Below are 18,416 nucleotides of genomic sequence, written 5' to 3'. Positions count from 1 at the left end.
AGAACAAAGAACGGCACTGAAGTCATTCTTAAGAAGGGAAGATGTGTTCGGAGTTTTGCCGACCAGATACGGTGAAAGTTTAATCTTCACGTTTACTAGCCTCAACTAGCTCCGCTTCACGTTGCTCTGCTTGGTTGTAGCTCTGCCCTATTGCGTAGCTGTCAATGTAGGGACAGAAATATCTCAGATTTTATTTAAAATATGAACGAAAGTCTTACAGGTTAGGCACAACATGAGGGTAAATGATGACATAATTTATTTTTTTGGGTGCACTATCCCCTTAAGTAACGAATCTGTACTACAGGTGAAAAATAGCCTTTTGGCTAACTCTGGCATATTGACAGAAATGTTTATTAATATGCACTGTCCCTGTAAATAAATAAATAAATAAAAAATAAATAAAATAAAAAAGTATAAAATGTTATGGTAGTAACAGGCTATACATTTTATTCTGTAATGTTTCAATTCAGTAAACTTCCACTTATTGTCATTGGAAAAATAACTGTTTTGCAAAAAAAAAACATTTTTTATGTTAACCTCTATTGAAAATGTGAAGACTTAATTTACAATTCCTAAAGTGAAAAAGACACGATAATTTCAACACGGCTACTCCGATGCACAAGAAGGCAGTAACGAGATCGCAATGTAATGCTATTCAAGCACAAGCGGGAGTAACAGAAATCGCACTGCAAAGCAAAGCAAAAGACTATTGTGTTCCATTGGAGTAGGTTTTTATTCCATCAGGGGCGCTTGGTGGCCCAAAAACAAAATCGATCATTGAACTACATCCAGATTTCAGGGTTTGTTTGTGTTTTTACGGTGGGCATTTATACCCCTAAATTATAACCATTAACTTATATTTAGCCAATAAATCCCTACATGACAGAAAAAAACAGAAGTGCTCCATAAAAACATGTACACGAGTATTTACAAAATTTCTTATCAAATTCTTACGAACGACGGTCATTGGTCCATCCTAATCAGCGCTGTGAAAAGTAGTACTTATCACGTGACAACGCCTGCTCGATGATCAACACAAGTAATCTTCTGGGCAATAACTAACATTAGAAAAACGACACTTGTCATTTTTAAAGGCCGTTAAATTGAAAATACACCGCGAAAAGTCATAAAAAATTGTACACCTGTCGTATCTGATTAATTTGAAACACAATTCGCTCGCTAATCTCTGCCTATGTCAGATTTCATGTTCATTGCTAATTGCCATTCTACCCACTCGTTCTATTTCTATTAGAAACCAAGAGGGAAAAGGCACAATATGAAGTAAACAGATGTTCTCAGTGCCTTGATATCATTCAAAATATTTAAGAGTCTACAACCATCTAAATGTTTTTACGCAGCCTGCCATTTCGCCGATTTAACGCGGTTGGGCCGATGCGGAGGCGTTTTCGATGAATCCCTGCTGCATTACAGTATGTGCAGGAGGCCTACAACTTAACAGGTCTGTGTGAAATGGGAATGCTTTATATATATATTGAGGTTTATACAATATTTCACTTGTTTTAATAATGACGACACCTAATAACGTATAACGTACAATAATTACTTGTATTTGGGGTCCAAATATCTGAGACCACTTGTAAAAATTAATAATTTTCTGTAAAAATGTAATGATTGACAAACATTTTAATGAACAATGTTTAATATTTACACGAATTCCTTAAAGGTCACCATGACAATACTTATGTTTATGGTATATTGCAGAGTTTATTATAATTGATTTGTGCACATCACAATTTTTTTTTTTTCATTTATTAAAAAACACACACATTTGTAACGCTAATGACGTGTGCACTGGCATAAGGGCGGGACAATAAAAATCCCGCCCCTATCTCGCATTAGATAATTCCCGCTCTACATTATTTTTTTTTCCTCTCTTTTGAGATGTAATTTAAATCATGTCACAAAATATAAAAAGGGGATAGTAATTTCTGTTTCATGCTGATTTTAAGATTTGGTATGCTCCTCTTTTTACAAAAGACTTTACATGGTTTGCATAAAAGTACCTAGTAGGGCCATTCTAACATTAAAACACTAGCATTTCTAGCTACTAGCTTTTTTAAATGTAAAGTGCTACGGTTTTAGAACATCGTCATGCGTGAGATGCCGCAAAAGACACAACATGCAAATTCACATCGAAAAAAAGCAGCGCAGTGGAATGCAAAAACGCACTCTGCGGGAACGGACTCTTATAGGTCAGAATCTGAAATCTTTCTTATCATAATTTGTCCTTGTTTTATATTTTGAACTCAATTTATAACCAGTTTAAATTAGGTTTTGAACCCTACATTTTCATCGTGGTCTCTGACTTCACTCACAATATATAAAAAAAGTACTGTTGTTGAAGTTTGAAATTATGCATATCTGCCTAAAACGGCTTCTCGAACCAAGAAAAGAATAATGGGTGGGGCTTGATTTTGTCTTGTGGAATTGTTTGGACGGATTGTGGTTTGCTATTGGTCGATCTCATGTGAGTGAAAGGCTGTCCCGCCCTCGCGCCAGTAAACACATCATCAGAGAAGAGACGAAGCTGCAAGAGTGATTAGAATTTATTTAAAGACTACGAGGAAACATTAAAGGGGGGGTGAAACACTCAGTTTCAGTCAATCTCATGTCAATCTTGAGTACCTATAGAGTAGTATTGCATCCTTCATATCTCCGAAAAGTCTTTAGTTTTATCATATTTATAAAAGAAATATAGGCTGTACCGAGTCTTTCCGGAAAAAACCGAGCGCCTGGAGGCGAATCGTGTGGGCGGAGCTAAAGAATGACAAGCGCGCAAAGCGGTGACGTCCTCAAGCGTGGAGAAACCCATCTATCTCAGCTAATACAGATAATGATCCACAATCAAATCTGAGGGAGAAATAAATTGAACAGGAGAAACGGCAACATCAGGACGTCCGTCTCTGTGGTATGTAAGTTACTGTATTTAATGGCCTCTCCACATTTCTGTGTGTTTACTCGCAGTGTATGAGGACATGATTCGGTTTATGGACTATTGTATGCGACTAGACCTTAGAAGTAGCAAGCATACTGTAACGTTATACACAGAACAACAATGGAGTAACCGTTAGCGCATTTGAATGACGAAGCACGCGATTGTTGTCTATTACTGATGTTTACTCATGCGACGGTAGCCAATAGCAGAGACATTTGAAGCAGTTTAAGTTAACTCACCGTCGAAGCTTTATCGCTGGGACCGCTCCGTCAGAAACACACTTCTTTGGTATGATTTGGTAAAGTCCTGTGACAGCAGTGGTGTGTAAATCCATTTTGAGACGCAACTGAAACGATGTTGTCAAGCTTCCCGTCATTTCTGCGTTGAAATCGGTTCAAATGCAGCGCTGCCTTCCCGGAATGCTGTGCTGAAGAGTTGAAGTCGCTCGACGTCACCCATAGGAATAAAGTGGAGCGCGCCGCCGTTCACGGACGACTGGATCTGCAGCTGAGAGACTGTTTACAGCGTGCTCTAGTCACGCGCGCGCGCACCCTACCGGGAGAAGAGCCCGTACGGCCCATACAAGGACCTTCCGCTCTTATTAACGTCAAATAGACCCATACTCGAAAAAAACTCGCCGAAACTTGTGAGAAACCGGAAGGAGTATTTTTGACACAGAAATACTCCATCAAACGTCCAACATTAGTTTTTGAAACTTTGTCTATGTTTAGGATGGGAATCCAAGTCTTTAACAGTGTAAAAAGCTCAGTATGCATGAAACAGCATTTCACCCCCCCTTTAATAAAAAAATAAAAAAAATGATGTGCAAGGATAAGTCATTTATAATAAATTCTGCAGTCTGAACGATTTCTTTCATCTACCCTCTTTCTGTAGTGGGTTGCATGTTTAGGGGCCTCAAACAGGGAGGAGACCATGAACCTGAACGAGAAGAAGCCCAACAAGTGGTGGACAGAACCGGACACATTTGCCATGCTGGCCCTCATAGAGCAAATGGGTCTGGTCCACGAGCTGGACAAGAAGCGCCAGCGCAACGAATCCCTCTTCCGACGTCTCCGTTTGAGTCTGTCAAAACGGGGCATCCACTTCACCGTCACCCAGATCCGTAACCGCTGGAAGAGCCTCAAACATAAGTACCGTAAGATCAAGCTGGCCAGCTACCGGAGTCCAGCTGCGCGCCTCTCTGCTGTCGAGTCTTTCCGCTACTTCCACATGCTGGATCACATGTTGGTGCGCAGACCAAAGCCGGGAAACATGGAGGACAGCCTCACCGATGCTCATGGCCTTCTTGGACTCGCAGACCTGGATGACCACACAGACAGTACTGCTGCCCATTACCTTTTGCATGACTTGCAGTTTATTTGTCTCTATGCTAAGGAATAGTTCATCCAAAAATGAAAATTCTGTCCTACACTCACTAAATGCAACACTAAATGGGATGATGAATGCTGCCCTTCTTACAATGAATGTGAATGCAAATCTTCCAAAGTCATACGATTTTGTGTGAGGTGCAAGTAGTTACTCGCTGAAAATCTTCACTTCCACCACAGCTCTCGATCCCAATCATGTTCATTCATTTAAATATGGCGCGTCGAGACTTCAGTGGTATCAAACTAGCATATTTCCCAGTTTAGTTTCTTTATAGGTAAAAGAGCCTGATTGCAGAACACAACAAGAGTTTTACATGGATTTTGGTGTATGAATGATGACAGAATATACATTTTTGGGTAAACTATCACATTTTTACATTGGAAATTGTGGCGACCCAGTCATATTTTCTTACTTTATACAGGTTTATAGTTTTCACGGGTGGTGGCATGTCACACAACCTCACAAACACACAAAAAGATTCATGTTACGTTTTATGCTCCCAATTATGAATTGATAGGTTTAATCATTTATAGTAATTTTGCACAATTATATGGTTAGTTACATTTTGTATTTTAGCATTTGAGCGCATGGTTTGAAGCACATGGTGCAGGTGCACTCAAGGCATGTTCCAATCCACTTTTGCTAGTTTACCAAAAACGGATGGCGTGCCAGGCGTATGGTCCAAAAGGGTTGTCCCTAGTCTCTTAATGAGTCATGGGTGTGTTTTGGGAATAATGTGCAATAAACCAATCAGAATGTCATCTCCCATTCCCTTTAAAAGCCAGTTGCGCTTGCACCATGGCAGATTTGCTATTTACATGGCAAAATTTTGCGAGCAGAAAGAATGAACGCTTCTCCAAAGAGGAATCCTTTTATTTTTAATATTTAAAAATGTTTGTGTCCCCCTGTGTGTGCAATAAGCAGAGTGTGTGTAATATAAGCAGAGTGTACGCACATTGTGCACCCACCTTTAGGTGCATATTACTAACAGGCCCTTTAAATAACACACACAATATTGACTTAAGACCAGGCGTTTGCTGGTCAATGGCACAGTTATATTCAGTTGTCTCAAAATAGCAATGTGCCAACAATGCGCTTGAACACACCTCGTCTTTAGACCAGCACCATTGGCGAACAGATTTAAACAACGTGGTGCTGGACGTGAAAATGATAACTGCCACTGGCTGAAACTTACAAAAAAACACTTGTCGCACTTGTGGGTGTGAAATAAACTGTTATGGTAATGCAGAAATTAAAGTTAAAGCGCCAATCTCCTCCTGAAAAAAGTCAGTTGGTTCCTCAGTGGTTTTAGAACTATTCCTACTCAAACAAACCTTATTCACCTCAGCTCATTTGTAGCGACTCCAAGACCAGAAATAGATGTGTCAGATAAGGGAGAATAATGATAATAATAATTTCTGGCGTTATTTGCAGTTTACATTCATCACTCTAGAGTTGCTCCTTATAATTGTGTACAAGTCTGTTTATGCAAGTCTTTTTTAAATTGTAATCACTGTACAAGATGAGATTTTTGTCCTGTTTATCTCCTCTTATAGGTCCTTGGCCTGAAGGCATAATCCCTGAAGGTGTAATTCCTAACTGTGAGCCTGAGAGCATGTCTTCTAAACTCGAACCTGATGCTGACGAGAGCCTGAATCCAGGTGACATGGCTGGTTCTGAGCCCCCGAGCTGGGCTGTAGGACCAGATGAAGTTATGACCCTGGGCTTGTCTGGAGAATACCTCTATGCAGTGAAAACCGAACCACCATCCCTGTGCACTCCCAACAGTACAGAAAGTACAAGAGACGCCACCGACTGCGGCCATGACGATTTCCCAGGTGACATACTGGTTCAGTTCTGTGTGGTACAACTAACTAAGGGTGTGTTCACTCTGTAGTTCGGTTCGCTTGGTCAGTTTGGTCCGGACCAAAAAAAAAAAAAAACATTTAGTCCTGGTCCGCTTAGCATTTGCATTGGCATTGTAACACTGAACCTAAAGGCATATGGATATGTTCACAACCTGATTGGTTGGTTTTTATTTAGGGTGCTTTTACACCTACCTTGTTTGGTCTGGATTTTCAGACTTTTCAGTTTGGTACGAACCAAAATTACAGGTGTGAATCCTCCCTCGGACCACGGTCCGGACCAAACAGATGAAATTTGGTCCGACGAAAAGAGGTAGTCTCGGTCCGGATCAAACTGAACAAAGGTTCGGTTCGTTTCTTGTGTGAAAGCAAGTTCTGTATAGTTTCAGACCATTTACAGGAAGTTTTGGTGGTAGGATTAGTGAAAAACACAGATTAAACTCATAGTACATGCAGTGATGGAGCACGCAGCATTTTAAACAGAACCGCTTGTGTAGTCAGCTCGCGTGAACAGCGTGCTTTGCTTAACTATTTATTTCTCATATATTTCTCATGTCTGTGAGACAAGTAGCCTATATGCTGAGTTTCGGTTTATTTATGAGACTGCTCCAGTTCATTTGCAACGCAAATGATCGCTCCGTCACGGTTTGTCTGCTATATTATTTATTAAAGCATATTTATTAAATTCAGACAAAGATGAAACATTTATTAAAATTAAGATACAATTTATACAAAGCTTTCAACAAAACAAAACTTAAAGGTTTAGTTCAACTAAAAATGAAATCAATGCCATTAATGACTCACCCTAATGTCGTTCCATACCCGTAAGACCTCCGTTCATCTTCAGAACATGCAGTTTATGCCCACTTTACTGTCCATGTCCAGAAAGCTAATAAAAACATAATCAAAGTAGTCCATATGTGACATCAGTTGTTTGATTAGAATCTCTTGAAGCATCGAAAATACATTTTGGTCCAAAAATATCAAAAACTAAGACTTTATTCAGCATTGTCTTCTCTTCCGTGTTCCTCCAAAAAGATTCAAACGGTTCATGAATCAGTTAATCGATCAATGATTCGGGTCGCCAATGTCACATGATGTCAGCAGTTCGGATCGCGTCAAACTGCCAAAATATAAAATATCTTAAAACGGTTTTCTGAAGATGAATGGAGGTCTTACGGTTGTGGAACGACATTAGGGTGAGTCATTAATAACATAAATTTCATTTTTGGGTGAACTTACCCTTTAATGAAGTGGTAAAAATCATTTCTGACCCGATGTCTTTAACATATATTGCACATCTGTGCACGTTTCATAAATATAGCCTAGATTAAATTAAAAAATAGCATTATAATATTTAAACATAACTATAAAACAAAATACATTGTTTGGCTAAAAAAGTAGTCTTCTCCTCCTTTCCTGTTGGCGCCGATAAAACTTTTGCACAACGAGGATGTTCATTTGGTGAATTTGCCTCGAATATAGTTGGTGCTGCAGATAGTAATGATATAAAAAATAGTATTGGCAACGATATGCGTCTGTTCATTCATTCTTGTCAAAGTTACCGGCTGAATTGACAACACACTGACGTCAGAAGCACGTCAGCTAACAAACCAATCAATGTTAAGATGCAGCCCACATAGATGATGAAGACAGGATGCCAGTGCGTCATGTAAAGTTCTTTAGTGCGCTTGCATAACTGCAATGTGAAAGCAAACCAAAACTAACCAAATGGATACAAGGTATCAAAACACGAACTTTGGTTCGGTCCTTGGTGTGGACTTTCAGGTGTGAAAACGCCCTAAGTGTATTTTTTATGATGGGACTTACCGAACATTCAAAACCATGCTGTGTGCTTGACTAAATGAGCTTGATGTATTAACGTTCCCTACTTATGATGGTATTTGGACCAGCTGAAGAGCTTATAAATTGTAGCCTGACAAGCCAGACCCACATCAAGATGTTAGGTCTCGCAACTCACCATTGACGGCTCAATCCGAGGGGCGGGATAAACGGTTGTCTTTCAAACTCCCTCTGCACGCAATAGGACAGAGCTACAACCAACCAGAGCAACGTGAAGCGGAGCTAGTTGATAGATTAAACTCTCGCCGTATCTGGACTGTAAAACTCCGAACACATCTTCCCGTCTCGGCCAAAGCCGATTCGAAAGGCCGCCGTTCGCCAGCTACTTTTTTCACAAGTAGCACGCAACTCTGCCGTCATTATGTTAAGCCCCACCCACCAACTCTATACACGACGTGATTGACCTGACAAGAGTTCGGTTTTTCAAGCTTAGAAGTCTATTGAGAGTTGCTAGACTACACTCACGGCAAATTAGATTTGCTGCCGCTAGGGTGTGTCTATAGCCTGACAAGCCAGACCCACATCAAGATGTTTGGTCTGGAAACTCACCATAGACAGGACTCAATCCGAGGGGCGGGATAAACGGTTCTCTTTCAAACTCCCTCTGCACGCGATAGGATAGCGCTACACCAACCAGAGCAACGAAGGTGAAACAGAGCTCGCTGATAGATTAAACATTCACCGTATCCGGTCGGCTAAACTCTGAACACATCTCCCCTTTTTAAGAATGACTTCAGTGCCGTTCTTTGTTTTTTTCTCAGAGAAAAGCTTAACTCCAAGTCTTCCAGAGTCACGGTCAGAGCTGATTCGAAAGACCGCCACCGTTCGCCAGTTTCTGTGTTAACTAGAAGCACGCAAACGCAACTCGGCCGTCGTCATTATGGCCCCGCCCGCCGACTCTATACATGATGTGATTGGGCCGTCCAGATTTTGAGGAACACAGCTCAGAATGGTATTGAGAGTGCCTAGACGACACTTGCGGGCAAATTAAATTTGCTGCCGCTAGGGTGCGTCTAGATTTCTAGGCTAGTGTGTCTAGACATCTAGGCTATATAAATTGTGTAAAGGAGTCAAAACAGTGACAGGAATCTTTCCGTCACACACACACACAAACGAAGATCTGCCGTGAGGAGACGCAGTTCTCAAGCCTGTACCAAACTTTGATGGGCAACACCACACCTATAACGAGAAAAAACAGGTATGCTTGAGCATTCTGTGACGTCACGTCCCATTTTGGTTCATTTAGATGTCCTTTGTCCGTATTGCGCTCATATTTCAGTCGAATCACACTAGAGTTTGTTTAGAAGCGAACCAACCCATCTTTTCAGCGAGTCTCAGCCCACTTGTTTTGTGGGCACCAGGGTTCGGATGGCAGCGTTCACACTTATTCAAAATGAACCACACTAATGGAGCAATCGCACCAGGGTTAGTTTTAATCAAACTAAACATGCCAAGTGTGAACATAGCCCAAATTACCTCATGAGTCACACTCCTTGTTTTATCCCAGCAGGAACTTCTGAGGAGACCAGCAGCCTCATCCTCCAGCAGCTTACCATCCTGAACCACCGGCTTGGAGAACAGCTGGCCGAGCAGAGAGCCTTCCACTGCAGCATGCTGGGAATGATGGATCGCCAGATCCAGGTCCTGGAGCAGCTCTCCATTTTCACCAGGAACCATCAACCCAAGCTCGAATCTCCAGCGACGGACTCTTCAGTTAGTCCGAACATGCATGAAGCTCAAACGCAGACTCTTGAGCCATGTCCCATGTTCCTCATGCCCAAAATTGAACCAACAGCTACCCCTTGGAAGGTCTCTCTCGTGGAAGTCCACAAAAGGTCACCTTCTGAATTGAGCAGTGACACTGAGACTTCTCGAAACACGGAAGGATGCAAAGAAAGCACTTCTAACCCACCTTCTTTAGAAATTTCATCCTCAACCAAGAACGCTGTTGTGCAGAATGGATTGTGTAAGCATGATTGAGTGATTTTATTGGGACGTTATGCATTCGGTAGGAACATCACCGCAAGTCTTTTGTCCTGTAGATGTTTCAGGATGTTGCTTGTCAGGTGCAATATCTGAAACATCAACACGTGCGTTTTTTTTTTTTTTTTCAGTTTCATAGGAAAGTATTCAGTGCTCTGATGTTTTAATCAGTAACACTTTGGAGAAATAGAACGATAGACTTACTGCTATTATTTATTTTTCTTTGGTTTGTTTGCGAACTAACACTCGATGTGAATCTTAGATGGTAAGTAACTCAACAGTGACTGTTTTCGAAATTGCAGTTCGGACCAAGGTAGCTTTATGTCTGTAATCATCTTGCATTATCTGAGAAACAAAAAGATCATCGGTAAGCTTAAAGATGTGAAAAAGTATGAATTTCTTCCACTTATGTTTGGGACTCATTTTAAGACTGATTTTAACAAAAGAGTGTGCGTTGTGTCTAATGTCAACTCATGTGGTTTAGTATGAACTTAATAAGTCTGTTAATTTCAATAACTGCTTGCCTCTTATTATAAAGTAATACTTCACTGAAATGTGTCATAATGTTTTTCACATGCAAAATAAATCAGGGTTAGATTAGTTGTAATGGCACTGATTCCTGCAATCAGAACTTTCTCACTAGTGTACATGCTGAGAAATCATGTAGCAAACATGGGTTTTGTCCCAACACCCCCTAAAAAAGTCAGCGTCTGGCTACAAAAATACTAGCGTGGGAGTAGTAAAAATAATTATTTGTACTAAATTTGAGCAATTTAACCAAACTAATTTTACATTGTTAAAAGCAAAAGACAGCAGATATGTTGTCATTCATTTGTAAAGCAAACTTAAAATGTGTTAAGTGCTATAATTTATTATTAGTTATAATATTTTTTTTTATCATTTACCTTTTTTTTATAAATATATCTTGTATCACTGCAAAGTAACCATTTTAATCAGATTTTGCACAATTTGCTGACACTTTCTTCCACACGCACAGTGTGTGGATCATAGACTGAAAAATATGTGCTATATACACGCACACACACATTACTATTAAAAGGTTACTGTGAAAGAAGTCACGTATGGTTACCGAGGCAGCATTTATTTAATGAAAAGAACATCGAAACACTAATATTGTGAGATATTAAGCGGCCTCTTTTTGAGTGAGAGCCGATATTGCAGCGGGTCGTTGTTCTCCATAACAGCAGGTGGCAGTGTTGGTCGTAAGTATCAGCGATACTACACTGAAGAACTAAAGACGGATTTTGTGCATCTGGGGGATTTTCATAAATGTATTTTTATTTCATGACCGAAGATACATGCAAGGAGTAAGTAGTTCAATACGTGTGTTTATGTTAATGCCATATATTTAATGTCAGTAAGTTGAGCTCGTTAACAGCTCTGTCGCTGGAGGTGCAGTAACATTAGATGAGCTGTCTTGAGCAGCCTTCACTTCAATCATACAGACAAACAATGTACATTTATAGGCATGTTTAAGATATTTAGCTTTACGTATCAAATAAAGATTTTAAATGTAAGGTACCAAATGCAAGAACACTTTTAGAATCAAGTTACAGTCATCAGTATCGACAAAGTTACATAATTAATCAATTCACATTTAACACGTAAGTTACACTAAAGACACAACAGGCTAATTTATAACCTATATGTAAACACAGCTAAAACTTTATTCATAGGAGAAAAACTAATACGCAAAATATTGCCAGAGTGATTTAGCAAGGTTTCCAAACTTTTAGATTCCACGGGCTTCCAAATATGATTATCCTAATGCGACACACCATCCTAAAATTAATAGGCAGCTATAATGCCAGATTTAATATACAGAGCTTAGATTAAACCATCATAAATTCAATTATTTCAATATCTTTTATAAATGGCATACCTTAGGGGGAAAAAACACTGTTGTGCATCCTCACACAAAACAATGGCACTGATATTTTAAAATATGTCTATGCTTTCAGTTAAAACAGCTTAAACATCCATTTTAGTCTGGGACTAGGCTTGAGTATTGTCTGTGAAACCAGGGATATATATTTTAATGTATAAATGTTTAGTTTATTCTGTCACATGTATAATTTAAATGTTACAAATATTTTAAAAAAATATTTTTTCCCTACTCACTATAGTAATGGTGTGTTACACTAGATATAGTATTTGTTTATTTAATCTATTTATTTATTTAGTGTAATCTAAATTTGATTATTTAGTTTAAACATAAAAAAAAAAAAATTCTCTAAACTTGCCCGTCCTGGGTAACCAGACTAAAGTTTGTTTTGTTCCATGTCATGCTTAGGGGCGTGAAAATGTAAAGTTGATGTGCCTTCATGGCACTGTCTCAAAGGACACACTTCATATGCACTTTCGGTCTTGTGGACTTACAATAGCTGCTGTGTCTGTTAAATCCATGAGACTGTAGGATGTCCCACTTAGGTTTCATAAGGGTGCTCACGAGTGCCCCCTTTGCGGTCGATATGCCATTTGGGACAGGGCCAATAACAGACTGATTTGTATCTAATAAATTATTAATTGAAGAACGTTGTGCAAGTTTACTGCAACAGTGGAGACACACTTCACATACTTTTGAAAATCCAGTGTTTAATTGATCCTGGTAAGCGTTCGTTGTCACAATCGTAAACAGTGGAATTCTTCTTCCATGAGGTGGTTTGCCGCCATGGCATTTGTTTCTAGACGGACCGTTAAAGAATACGACACACGTGTCTCTCGGGCATCCTGTATAGTTCAACCATTCAGGTGACGACTTCGAAACTTCTGAAGTGTTCCCAGATAAGTGTGCCATATGCATCAGACGTTCAGCCAACGGGTCACACTCTCTTGAATTAAACATCAACACGTGACTCATTTTTCAACTCTTTCTTGAAACTCTTTCTCAGATTGTATACTTCTATGCCAGCTGCTTTTAAAAACAGCTATTTCTATATTCCTTTATAAAATATTCCCAGGTGGAAAAAAGAGTGGTAGAGCCACTTTGGTGGGCCTTAATGGGTTAAACCCAGAAATGGCCATTTTTCGGTCGGGAGTGTTTCCAGAGGTTTGAGAAACTTTCCATGGATGTTCTCTTTCAGACATGGCAGATGACGCTCTGTTTGAATTCCTCCACATGGAGATTGTTGCTCACGTGTACAAGGAGCAGGCGACCCGGGAGGACATTGATAAGGTACCATCTTACAGTGCAGTCTAATAATTGCCCAGACTACATGTATCAATTTTTTCACTTTTCTTTAATTATGATCTGTTCTAGCATTTTGTCTTTTGTATTTGAGCCATGCTCTGATTTTCTTTAAGGAGAGAGTGACGTGTGTATCTACTCTAGAGGCAATGGGCTTCAGAGTTGGACAAGGACTGATTGAAAGGTATTCTGACATAGAGAGTTACAATGTTATGCTAACCCTGAAACTAACCTATAAATGTTTTTACATGCACTACATTGCATTACCTTTTTTGAATCCAGAGGTTATAAACCTAATGATGGCATCATGATTTTGCATATGTTTTTGAAAAAAGGTTTACAAAAGACTGCCCCAGTTTCAAAGATGACTTGGACATAATGAAGTTCGTCTGTAAAGACTTCTGGACCACCGTCTTCAAAAAACAAATCGACAACTTGAGGACTAACCATCAGGTCTGAAAGTTCAACAATGCATTTAAAATGCCCCTATTATGATATTACCTTTCATGTCGTGTGTAACAGAGCTGTTAGTGAGTGTAAAAGGTCTGCAACGTTTCAAAGATCAAAGTCCACGATAAATGGAGCCATTGTCTCTCAAAAGAAAGAGCCGATTCTGAACTGAGTTGTCAGACAAATTCCAGTCTTCCTGCATGACCCTACATAGGTTTGTAACAGATTTGCATTATGATAGCATATGTTCTTTATTCTCAGTTCTTCGAGTTTAGCTTGCGTTGAGAAGTTTTTTTCTGCGCTGCGAAATCATGCGCAGGATTCAGGATTCAATTGATACAGTAAAAGCAACGCTATCATTACTGTTTGTATCACGGTGTACAAGTGCTAAGTGCTACAATTGAGATATGGTAATGGCCGTTGTGTTTTCGACATGCACTGGAAGCAATAGACCAATCACAATAGGCTGAGCCCTCTGACCAATCAGATCAGTGGAAGCTCTCAGAAAGGAGGGCTTTATAGAAACTCTACGCTTTATCAAACTGCTTCTGAGAAAAAAAGTAATGCTGCAAAAGTACATTATAAGAAAATAAAAGTGTATTTTGACCTTGAAAAAGGATGTAAACCTATTATATGAGACCTCCAAAGCAAAATGTGGGACCTTTTAAAGTGCCCCATTATTTGTTTTGGCGGCCTTCAACAACAAGTTTACTTGCATCAAAGGTCAAAGTGCATTGGATTGCTAATGCTTACAAATCGAACACACTTTTTTCAAATTAATTTTACCATATCAATCCAAGCTTGAGTCCAGTGATGAAACATTAAACTAGTTATTCAACCCGAACCTCCATTGCAAGGACGACTTGAGCAGGACATGTCTCAGTGATACGCTACCCCATTTAAGGTACATTATGAGATTTTGCAGCTGTAATTCCTCACCATCAGCATTAACATGTCCATCAGCAGCCATATCACCCTGTAGCCCAAGACTGGTTTCCCACTGAAGCTAAGCAGGGCTGAGCCTGGTCAGTACCTGGATGGGAGACCAACTGGGAAAACCAGGTAGCTGCTGGTAGAGGTGTTAGTGAGGCTGGCAAGGGTTGCTCACCCTGTGGTCTGTGTGAGTCCTAACACCCCAGTATAGTGTTACGGACACTACACTGTCACCGTCCTTCGGATGAGACGTTAATCCGAGGTCCTGACTCTCTGTGGTCATTAGAAATACCATGGCACTTCTCGTAAAAGAGTAGGGGTGTAACCCTGGTGTCCTGGCCAAATTCCCTCGATTGCCCCTTACCAATCATGGCCTCCTAATAATCCCCATCCACTGAATTGGCTCTATCACCCTCTCTCCTCTCCACCTATCGCTGGTGTGTGGTAAGCGCACTGGCGCCTTTGTACTGTGGCTGCCGTCGCATCATCCAAGTGGATGCTGCACACTGGTGGTGGTTAAGGAGAGACCCCTGACATGAGTGTAAAGCGCTTTGGGTGTACAGTAGTACATATGAAAGGGCTATATAAATGCCTCATTCATTCATTCATCAACAAACCAATGTGCATATTTCTAATTTATTGCGGTGCACGTGCAGAAACTATCAATAACAGCGCATACTTTACTCAAAGTAGTAAGAATGACAGACAATCTACATGTTAGACAGTTTTAGGTAATAGTGGAACACAGCTGCTTTGAAGAACTATTTCATTACACAAGACAGTAATATGTGATTTAGCCAGAAACATACACAATATTAAACACAAAGCTACATATTTTGACCACTCAGGCCATGTGTCCACCAAAGCGTTTTTTCACGCATTTTTGATTGTTTTCAATGGGAGAGTGTTTCACGCTCAAGCGCTGAGAGCTCTGCGTTTTTTACTGGTCGCCGAGAGTTGAAGAATGTTCAACTTTTGAGTAAAACGCAGCGCTCATTACTGTCACTTTTCACCCAGCCGTCCAATCACAGTGGAGGAGAGGCAGGACAAGTACAACACAGACCAACCGCCACATTCTGCGTGTACAATGTCAACAGATGACAACAAGCAATAATAACGGAACAAAATGATTTAAAACAAGAGCCAGAGCAAAGACATTGTATCTGAAATTTTATATAGAATCAATACAGAAACAAACTACCTGTGAAATTAGTAACACTTCCGCAGATTTTCCGTATTATAACAAGCAAAGAGTCTCATCTGAAGAGAAAAAAAAAAGCTGCCTGCCAAAACGCTCTCAAGCTCTCACAGCTAGAGTTTTCTGCTGGCTAAAACGCTTTGGTGGACACACAGCCTTAGTATTTATTCTTGCAATTTGTGATTCGGAGGAGAAAGCTGGTCCAAGTAAACTGGGTACTGACCCATCTTTCAAGAGCAAGCGTTTTGCGAATCCCGTGTTGAACTCCGAGATTTAAGAAACAGTCGTCAGTAAAATACATAAATGATGTTTGAGGGCGGGTCAAGTTGTTCGCGGGCAGGCAATGTACAACATAAGTAGGCATTCTGCAAATGTCTTTTCTAGTGACATAGTGGCGTAGCACCAAATTTTGGGCCCTGGGTACAAACCATCTTGCTGGGCCCCCGTACCAAACCCGATAGTGATACCAATGGGTGGGGTATTGCATTTTTATCATAAAAACACTTAAAACGTAAACAAAATAAGCCACACTCTGATTAATGTATAGAAAACTACTGACATAATGACTTCTTAAGGGCCCCCCCAGCCTCGGGCCCTGGGTACTCGATACCCTTTATCCCCCCAGTCCGACGCCCCAGTGGCATTCAAATTAAAAACGACTCATATCGGCAGTTCAGAGTCGATTCTCTCTTTTGGGAGACAATAACTTTATTTGTTGTGCACTTTTGACTTCACAACTTTGCAGAATGTTTATATTCACACAGCTATATTACACACTGCATGTAAGGGAATATTCTAAATACCATAATAGGGGCATTTCAATATGTGGCAAGTGGCAACGCATTTAGCCTTTTGTCATTTATTTTCTCTTTTCTTTGTTCTAGGGCACATATGTCTTACAGGATAACAAGTTTGCACTACTTACTCAGTTTTCCAGTGGAAAGCAATACCTTGAGGAGGCCCCAAAAGTGAGTGCTATTTTAGGCCATTTTGTCATATTGTCATATTCTGACATTTATTTAGTTTTGTCTATATCATTTTTAAACCACAAGAAATATTAATACTACGTATGTGTCCTGCAGTACTTGGCCTTTTCCTGTGGGATGATTCGGGGCGCTCTCTCTAACCTGGGCTTGGAGAGTGTAGTGACCCCAGAGGTTTCTTTAATGCCATCATGTAAGTCTATGCTAACCTTATAATCAGCCTTATATATTTCTCACCCTTTTAACTCTTAGTAACAGTTTGGAGTGATGATGGTCCTTTAATGACAAGCGTATACACTGATAAAGTGTGATTTGACACTGTTATTGAGTCGTCAGTAAAATACATAAATACAATTAATAAATACAATTATTGTTAAATTACAATTAATAAATACAATAATTACAAAATAAATTACAATTAATAAATACAATAATTATTTATCATCACTGCCTTTTAAAATAATTTTTCTGTTCTTTACAGGTAAATTCCAAGTTGTAATACAGAAACTCTAGGATGGACTAAATGAGCTGTGAGCAGAAATGTTTCTTCAATGAAAACTTTTCAATGTGAATTAGATGGACCTAGATTTTAAATGTTTACAACATTATTTTTGATATAATGCTGTTTGCAGTTTCATATTTCAGCAAAACAGTTCTCTTGATACATATTCTTCTCACTAAAATACAAAATCTTGACCTGTTCTGAATGTCATATTTTACCTCAACACTTCTTAATACAAACCAAATTACTGAAACAGATCATGGAAATGTAAAATGCAAAAATGTGAAACTTCTGAATTGTTTATTATTCACTATATATCAGATTCAGGTCACGTATCATATTTTGGCCAGTTTATTTTGGTTGGATAAGACATTAGATTTAAAGTGTTAGATGTATAAATGCTTTTCCATTGTAAGTAAATTATTTCTCCATATTTGGTACAGTTTATATCTACAATTTTTTTAAACAAATGATCTAAAGCTGTTATTTAGCAATTACACATTTGATTAATTTTTTGAAGAATAAAATGGATTCTCTAAAAACAGCTCTTTGTAGTTTAGAGTTTGAGAATGTTATTGTTCTATCTTTTTAAGAAAAAGGTAGGTTCCTGATTTCACCAGAAGAGGGCTACCTTTGTCAGTCAGATGAATGTCAGAGTGAAAGCTCAAAGTTTCACGCACAAGCTGCTTGCACTTAAGTTAGTCAGAGAACTCTTTACAGCTGGTACTTCAATTAACCTAAGTTTTGTTTAATAGTTGGTACAGTTTTTTTGTTTGTTTTTTTTGTACCTTGTTTATTTACTACACATTTCTGGATTTACATTTATAAGTATTCAAATAAACAAAGCATTAAAAAAGTGCTTTTTATTTTGTATGCAATTCGTTTCTTAGCACTACCCAAAAGTTTAGTTTGGTTTAGTTTTTTTTTTGGTTGTTGATAGATTGATGCTTCTATCCACTAATGTGGCAGTTAAATAATAAAATATGAAAGGGATAGTTCACTCAAAAATGAATATACCAACCCCCGGCTACCACTTTGACGCTTCAAAAAGTTCATAAAAAGATTGTAAAACAAAATGTTTTGAAG

At 39.2% G+C, this 18,416-nt stretch overlaps 2 protein-coding genes and 1 pseudogene across 3 annotated transcripts; all 3 read left to right on the top strand.

Moving 5' to 3' along the window:
- The first annotated feature begins 1,227 nt into the window (after window positions 1-1,227).
- On the top strand, window positions 1,228-10,670 carry si:ch211-116o3.5 (uncharacterized protein LOC325902 homolog). 2 transcript variants are annotated; one of them, XM_067451814.1, is made up of 4 exons: window positions 1,228-1,459; window positions 3,851-4,295; window positions 5,902-6,183; window positions 9,581-10,670. In XM_067451814.1, the coding sequence occupies exons 2-4, from the start codon at window positions 3,890-3,892 to the stop codon at window positions 10,051-10,053; spliced, it is 1,161 nt and encodes a 386-aa protein (XP_067307915.1). In that variant the 5' UTR covers window positions 1,228-1,459; window positions 3,851-3,889; the 3' UTR covers window positions 10,054-10,670. The 2 variants fall into 2 exon arrangements, with proteins under 2 accessions (XP_067307915.1, XP_067307916.1); XM_067451815.1 differs by having other exon boundaries at window positions 1,229-1,459; window positions 9,584-10,669.
- Window positions 10,671-11,253: 583 nt separating this feature from the next.
- On the top strand, window positions 11,254-18,190 carry trappc6bl (trafficking protein particle complex subunit 6B, like). The gene is made up of 7 exons (XM_067451812.1): window positions 11,254-11,384; window positions 13,161-13,252; window positions 13,381-13,448; window positions 13,600-13,717; window positions 16,730-16,813; window positions 16,928-17,021; window positions 17,310-18,190. The coding sequence occupies exons 2-7, from the start codon at window positions 13,163-13,165 to the stop codon at window positions 17,339-17,341; spliced, it is 486 nt and encodes a 161-aa protein (XP_067307913.1). The 5' UTR covers window positions 11,254-11,384; window positions 13,161-13,162; the 3' UTR covers window positions 17,342-18,190.
- Window positions 14,673-14,789, top strand: LOC137085516 (5S ribosomal RNA; annotated as a pseudogene).
- Window positions 18,191-18,416: the final 226 nt, after the last annotated feature.

The sequence above is a fragment of the Pseudorasbora parva genome, chromosome 8, assembly GCF_024679245.1.
Source record: "Pseudorasbora parva isolate DD20220531a chromosome 8, ASM2467924v1, whole genome shotgun sequence".
Lineage (NCBI taxonomy): Eukaryota > Metazoa > Chordata > Actinopteri > Cypriniformes > Gobionidae > Pseudorasbora > Pseudorasbora parva.
Note: the sequence above shows the minus strand (reverse complement) of the source record. Positions and strands in the feature narration are given on the sequence as shown.

What these genes read in the sequence shown, in the direction of transcription:
- trappc6bl (XM_067451812.1), top strand. Translation starts at nt 13,163, where the DNA reads ATGGCAGATGACGCTCTGTTTGAATTCCTCCACATGGAGATTGTTGCT. An exon ending in GGACAAGGACTGATTGAAAG is followed by an intron (nt 13,449 to 13,599) that starts GTATTCTGACAT and finishes TTTTGAAAAAAG; the next exon opens with GTTTACAAAAGACTGCCCCA. An exon ending in ACTTGAGGACTAACCATCAG is followed by an intron (nt 13,718 to 16,729) that starts GTCTGAAAGTTC and finishes TCTTTGTTCTAG; the next exon opens with GGCACATATGTCTTACAGGA.
- si:ch211-116o3.5 (XM_067451814.1), top strand. Translation starts at nt 3,890, where the DNA reads ATGAACCTGAACGAGAAGAAGCCCAACAAGTGGTGGACAGAACCGGAC. An exon ending in CCTGGATGACCACACAGACA is followed by an intron (nt 4,296 to 5,901) that starts GTACTGCTGCCC and finishes CTCCTCTTATAG; the next exon opens with GTCCTTGGCCTGAAGGCATA. An exon ending in CGGCCATGACGATTTCCCAG is followed by an intron (nt 6,184 to 9,580) that starts GTGACATACTGG and finishes GTTTTATCCCAG; the next exon opens with CAGGAACTTCTGAGGAGACC.